At 56.3% G+C, this 6068-nt stretch overlaps 1 protein-coding gene across 1 annotated transcript; it reads right to left on the reverse strand.

The window, feature by feature from the left end:
- Positions 1-396: 396 nt before the first annotated feature.
- LOC119268347 (probable inactive receptor kinase At2g26730) lies at positions 397-5732 on the reverse strand. The gene is made up of 2 exons (XM_037549958.1): positions 4253-5732; positions 397-1454 (listed from the first exon to the last, which is right to left on the reverse strand). Exons 1-2 carry the CDS (start codon positions 5622-5624, stop codon positions 799-801), a joined length of 2028 nt encoding a protein of 675 aa, XP_037405855.1. The 5' UTR covers positions 5625-5732; the 3' UTR covers positions 397-798.
- Between the last annotated feature and the right edge of the window lie 336 nt (positions 5733-6068).

Consider the following 6068-nt stretch of genomic DNA (forward strand, 5'->3'; position numbering starts at 1 on the left):
AACAAGGACGAATATATGAGGGGTCATGATGAACCATAGTGGGCCGGATCTCACATGACGGACGCTTCCGGCCGTGACTGTACGTCCTCATATCTGCCACATATAAATTGGGTATGGGGGTGCGGCCACATATAAATTGGGTATGGGGGTGCGGCCAGTCAGCCCAAACGTTTGGACTGCATTTTTGCCAGATTCGGTTGGTCAGAACAATGACCGGGTAGGCTGGATGTTTGGGGCGGATATGGAGCTCCGGTTGTAGGTGCTCTTAGCTACGGCCATGCCGCATAATTTGCTCGAGAAAAGAAATCATGTGAAGGCAATGTACCTCTGCTGTTGCATCGACTTGCAAAGGGCAAAATGACGAGGTACAAGCATGTAGCCCAGACCAGTGAGCAGTGACACAATTCGCATGGTATTATTGATGCTTAAACAAGAAATGGATTCTTTCCGGAGTTAACTTGCTCCCGGCACAACACGCATCTACTCACTCCAGAGTCCAGGATGGGAGTATATCAATCACAAACGGGAGCGAACGGCACAAAAAATATACATTTCCATTGGCCTAACCGCCATGCTCCCCCACCCGCTAAACCCCCAGCTACCTACACCGTCAACTCTCGAACTCGTCACCGTCGTCCCTTCTCCGGTCGGTTGTTTACCGCCGGCGAAAAATCGACTGAAACCGTAAAAAAAATGAATAACAATTGCAAAAAAAGAAAAAAAAACTTGGGCAAAGAACATGACATAGAGGCGCCAGGACACTATTATCTATGCAATTTTAACTTTACTCAGACGGAATTACGGCGTCGGGGCGGCCGGAGGTGTGCCCCTCGACCGCTCCTCCTCCGGGGTGCCCCGCGCGCTCTCCTCGGTTGTCGTCTGGCCATGGCCACCGCCGATCTCCTCGATCATTCTGACCACGTCCGGGGCGTCCGGCCGCGCGTCCGGCACGGTGGCCACGCACGCCATGGCCACCTGCAGCAGTGCCACCATCTCCTCCTCGGCGCTCGCGCCGAGCCGCACCAGCTCGACGTCGAACACCTCGGCGGTCCACTCCTCGCGCACCACGGACTGCACCCACCGTGGCAGGTCCAGCGTGCCGTCGCCCTCGAGGGACGCGTGCGTCGGGGACTTGCCGGTGAGAAGCTCCAGCAGGAGGACGCCCAGGGAGTAGACGTCGGCCTTGAACGTGGGACGGCGCGTGTCCACGACCTCCGGCGCGCGGTAGCCGCCGGCGCCGGCGCGGGTGGACGACGGGGCGAAGATCGGGTGGAGGCAGAAGTCGGAGAGCGCGGCGGCGTCGTAGTCCGGTCGGAGCAGGACGTTGGAGGACTTGACGTTGCCGTGCGCGAGGTTGTGCGCGGAGTGCAAGTGCGCAAGCCCGCGAGAGGCGGACAGCGCCGAGAGCATGCGCGCGTCCCAGTCCATCGGCGTCCGGCCGGAGCCCCGGCTCCCTGCATGTGCATGCAAATTTCCCGGTGAGAAATATTTGACGAATGGCACTAGCAAAATCGCAAAGTGCAAAACTAAAATTTTGCAAGGACTATCAGCATTTCATGGTGTTTGCCACGCCTTTTTTTTAGTTTCGGCAGTATCTTAGTTAACTATAAACACAGTGAAGAACCAAAACGAATATTGACTAAATTTTCTTTTGCGCAAGAAACCAATAATAAGACGTGCCGCGTCCGTGAACTAACAACTTATATAGTCTGCTGCTAATCTAAAATACCCAGAGTCATGCAAGATTGAAGAATCCAAATCAATCATCTTGAACTGGTCCATGATTAAGGGGCGGAGGTTGGTCACACACAATTAGTTTTTTCAACCAAAATGTGGTACAGAGAACGCAGGCTGCAACGTAACAAAGAGGGCAGCTCATGTCCATTGGACATCAACAACCACAACCGAAACAATCAATCGGCTGCCGTAGTAGGTTAAGTAGGACCGAAATTAAATCGACAAGAGACTATAGAACATAGGAAATATATAGTAAGTACATATATTTTTCCGGCCACTAAATAAGCGCATCTGGCAGGTACATTCTAGACTAATACATGCCACTTTCCGGAAGAAAAAAAACATATAATTGTTCATGGCAGACCTTCAAACACACCGGAAATGGTAGTGGTCACAAACAACGCTGGTAGTCATACTTGCAGAAGACAAGCTTCAATTGAAAAAAAAACACAATGGGACACTACCAACTACCATCAATATACAAAATGTATTTGTGAACTCGGAACAGAGCAAGGAAGCACGTATAGCTATTTCGCTGAGGGGTCGGCCGGGTACCCAAATGCAAGATTGTGGTTTTTGGCAAGTACTCTATTTTTATTTTTTTTTTGAGGGAAGGCAAGTACTCTAATGGGGATCAATGGCCAGCAGAATGGCCGACCCCTGCGTTGTTTGCCGCAGGGGCAGCATTCAAGCTGCCGATTGTGTCATGCATGCATATGTGGATGTCAGCATTGACTGGGGCCTGGACCCATATGCCATAGTGGAGACATGCAGAGGACATGCAAGATTGCCACTTGCCGCCGCAGGACCTCAGCTTAGTCAAAATCTCATACTGTACTGTCAACTTTGACAACTGCGATTCTGAACTCAGCAGTCAATATAGAGTATGTATACGTAACGTAATATGGTGGCAGGATGGATAACGTGCAACCACCTGACTGTTCATTCGCCTGTCATCATCATCTATCCCTTTTTCCGGGCAGGTGAGGCTGTGATCGCAAGCAATTAAGATGGCCGCGAGGGAGGGACGACGAGGCACAGACATGGCGTGGAGTGAATGCCTGCTTGCACTGGAGTGCGGCGTTTTGGTCATGAAATTTTTCCCACATGCAGCGTACACCCGTATGATACTGTTGATTTGTTTTCCCAGAATTTTGGAAGATTGAAACCATTTTTTAAAATTTTCAAAAAAAAAAAACATCCATGGAGCCCGAGCACCAGAAGGCATTTCCGGCTTGCAGTGCCACTTGTTCATCAGCTAAACGCATGCGCAGCGAGGCAAGAGGCGAGCACTTTTAGGTGGGATCATGGCAAGGCCAAGTGGTTCGGCACTCACCGCTCACCGCTCAGCACGACAACTCACACCACATTATTCTACTTGGAGCCTCCCCACCCCCAATCTTGCATGCTTGCCAAGTATGAGATGCAGTATGAACATAAACGATGTACTAGTACGTGCTGCTATGCGTACTATAGCATAGATTGATGGAGCACCCTAGCTTCATCGTGCATTTGTGCTGCCATGCCACTTGCCAGGGTATTGACTTTGGGTTTAGTGTGGGGCAGCACTTGGGACTCGGCACATGGCGGTGCGTTGCAGAGGGGCATTTGCGCACCTCTTTACACGCCCAACAGCGCACACGGGTACACACTAGAAGCAAGTAGCACCGGGCGACAATTCCCACAGCCACAGCAAAAGTGGCCCCCAAATGTATTGTATGGCAATGACAGATATGGCGCCAAGAGTACACCAAACTAGCCTTCCATTCTATTCAATGTGCCCTAGCAATTTGCATTTGCATTTCTGGATCGGAATGTGAAAAAAAAACTATTTGTGGCACGCACCCAGCCAGCGTGAGCAGTGAGGTGAGGACCATCATCGCTTTACAGCCCAAACCTCGCATCCATCGCACCATACTTGGCATCAGAGAAAAGCGATGACGAAGCAGAAAGATCAAGAAAACAAATGAGGATCAAAGAAAAGGAACAGCGCGGAAGAGAGAGGGGGAGCAGGGGAAAAGCGCGCCGCAACTACCGTCGGCCGTCCACAACACATGCCGTCACATCGACATCGATTGTTCGTTCTCTTTTTTAGCTATGGGGAGAGGAATTTTCCGAGTAAATTGCCGCCCATCAACCATTCCATAGCCACCTGCTTGCAGCCGACCATCAATGCCGGACAATTCCGGCAGAATCTTGCACTGCACGGTGCCATTCTATGTGTCCTCGTCGCTAGCGTAAAGGAGTAGTAGTGGAGTACTATCACTTATTGATGAATTTTCGCCCGACGCCGGCCTGAATTTTGTCGACAGTTCCTATGATGGCGCACCACGCAGTAATCCTAGCCAAGCAAAGCGGGTAGCAGGCAATGCGGTGATGCTGCGAGTGCGACGGCGGCGATGGCGACGATCTCCCCCCGGTCACGACGGCAACGGCGGCGATGGCGATTCGATACAATGTACTACTAATAAATTTGGTTTCAGAAAAGAAAACAAGATGATGGTGCGAGGCTGACCGTGGAGCATGGCGGAGAGGCTGCCGTTGGGGAGATAGTCGTAGACGAGGAGCTTCTCGTCCTTGGAGAAGTAGTAGGCGCGGACGGGGAGCAGGTTGCGGTGCTCCACCCTGCCCAGCGCCTCCATGTGCGCGTCGAACTCGCGCCGCGCCACCGCCACGTCCTTGAGCCGCTTCACCACCACCGTCGTCCCCTCCTCCAGCACCGCCTTGTACGACGTCCCCACGCTCCCCTTCCCCAGCACCTCCGCCGACGCGCGCAGCAGGTCCTCCAGGTCGAAGCTGTACCCCGCGCCCTTCCCCAGGAACACCAGCCGGCTCGCCTCCCCCGTGCCGGCGCCCGCGGCCACCGCCGCAGCGGCCGCCGACCCGGAGGTGCCGCCTCCCATGTCGTCCTTCGACGAGGACGTCATGCCGGTGACATCGCCGGACGCTGGCGGAGCCACTCCTCTTGTCTGCCCCACCGCCGCCGCGGACGTGGCCTTTGGTCCCTCGCGGGGGCCACTCCGCCGCCGGGACCTCGCGCAGAGCACGATGGCGGCAAGCAGGAGCAGCACGACGACCACGGCACCCACGACGATGCCCGCAATCGCCGCGCCTGAGAGCTTCCTCTTCTTGTTAGACACCGCCCCGGGCTCGTCGCTGGGGCTCATCCCGGGAGCCGGCGACGGGGACGGGAAGAAGGGGCTGCAAGCGGGCAGCGGTTTGCCGCACAGCTGGAGGTTCCCGGCGAAGGAGTCCGCCGGGAAGCGCGCGAGGGCCTGCGGAATGGAGCCGTTGAGGCTGTTGACGGAGACATTGAAATCCTTGAGCTCCGGGTTGGTGATGCTGGGGATTTTGCCGAAGAGGCGGTTGCCTTCGAGGCGCAGAGAGCGCAGGGAGGCGAGGCTGTTGAGCGCGAAGGGGATGGGGCCTGACAGATTGTTGTGGGAGAGGACGAGCCTCTCGAGGGCCGCGAGCTTGCCGACCCCCGACGGGATGGCGCCGGAGATCATGTTGTTCTGCAGGAAGATGGCGCGGAGGCTGGAGAGCTGGAGCAGATCGTCAGGGATACCCCCGATGATGCGGTTGGAGCGGAGCGACAGCACCTGCAGGTTGGGGAGGCGGCTGATGGTCGCCGGCGGGATGGCGCCGACGAGGCCGACCCCCGGGAGGCGCAGCTGGACGACGGTGGACTGGGCGGCGTCGCACGTGACCCCGACCCAGGAGCAGGCCGGCGTGGAGGTGTTCCAGCCGAGCCTCCGCTCGTGGGGCGTGGCCGTGAGGAACGCCAGCAGCGCGGACCGCTCGCTCGGCGGCGGCTCCGCGAAGGCGAGGCATGCGAGCGACGCGACGGCCGCCAGCAACACCGCGCGGGACACGGCGACGGCCATTGCGACGGGCGCGTCTACGAGGAAGGCATTGGGGAGCAGAGCAGAGGTGGAGCTGCCTGCCTTGGTGGCTTCCTGGGGGAAATTTTGGGGCGAAGGAAGTGGGAGTGTGCGCGGCGGGGAGAGTTTTATGCGGTGGACGGACGGGTTGGGTTGGTGACTGACGGACCGGCGACTAGTGTACGGTAGCTGGCATCGACGAGAGACGCACTGCCACTGGCTCGGCTCGAAATGGCACACTGCCACAGTGAGCGCGCCCGTGACGGCGTCGGGTACTCGGCCGCGCTGCCATGTGTTTGGACTCGTTGGTTTCTGGGCTAGCTTGGCTGGCCGGGTCACCCTCACGCGTAGGAGCATGTCGTACCACGGTTCCTGGCTGGATACGATAGAATACGAATATACGCGGGATAGCGCTCGAAAATGCTGGTGCGTACCGTACTCTCTGCA

The sequence above is a fragment of the Triticum dicoccoides genome, chromosome 3A, assembly GCF_002162155.2.
Source record: "Triticum dicoccoides isolate Atlit2015 ecotype Zavitan chromosome 3A, WEW_v2.0, whole genome shotgun sequence".
NCBI lineage: Eukaryota > Viridiplantae > Streptophyta > Magnoliopsida > Poales > Poaceae > Triticum > Triticum dicoccoides.

What these genes read in the sequence shown, in the direction of transcription:
- LOC119268347 (XM_037549958.1), bottom strand. Translation starts at nt 5,624, where the DNA reads ATGGCCGTCGCCGTGTCCCGCGCGGTGTTGCTGGCGGCCGTCGCGTCG. An exon ending in CCTCTCCGCCATGCTCCACG is followed by an intron (nt 1,455 to 4,252) that starts GTCAGCCTCGCA and finishes ATGCACATGCAG; the next exon opens with GGAGCCGGGGCTCCGGCCGG.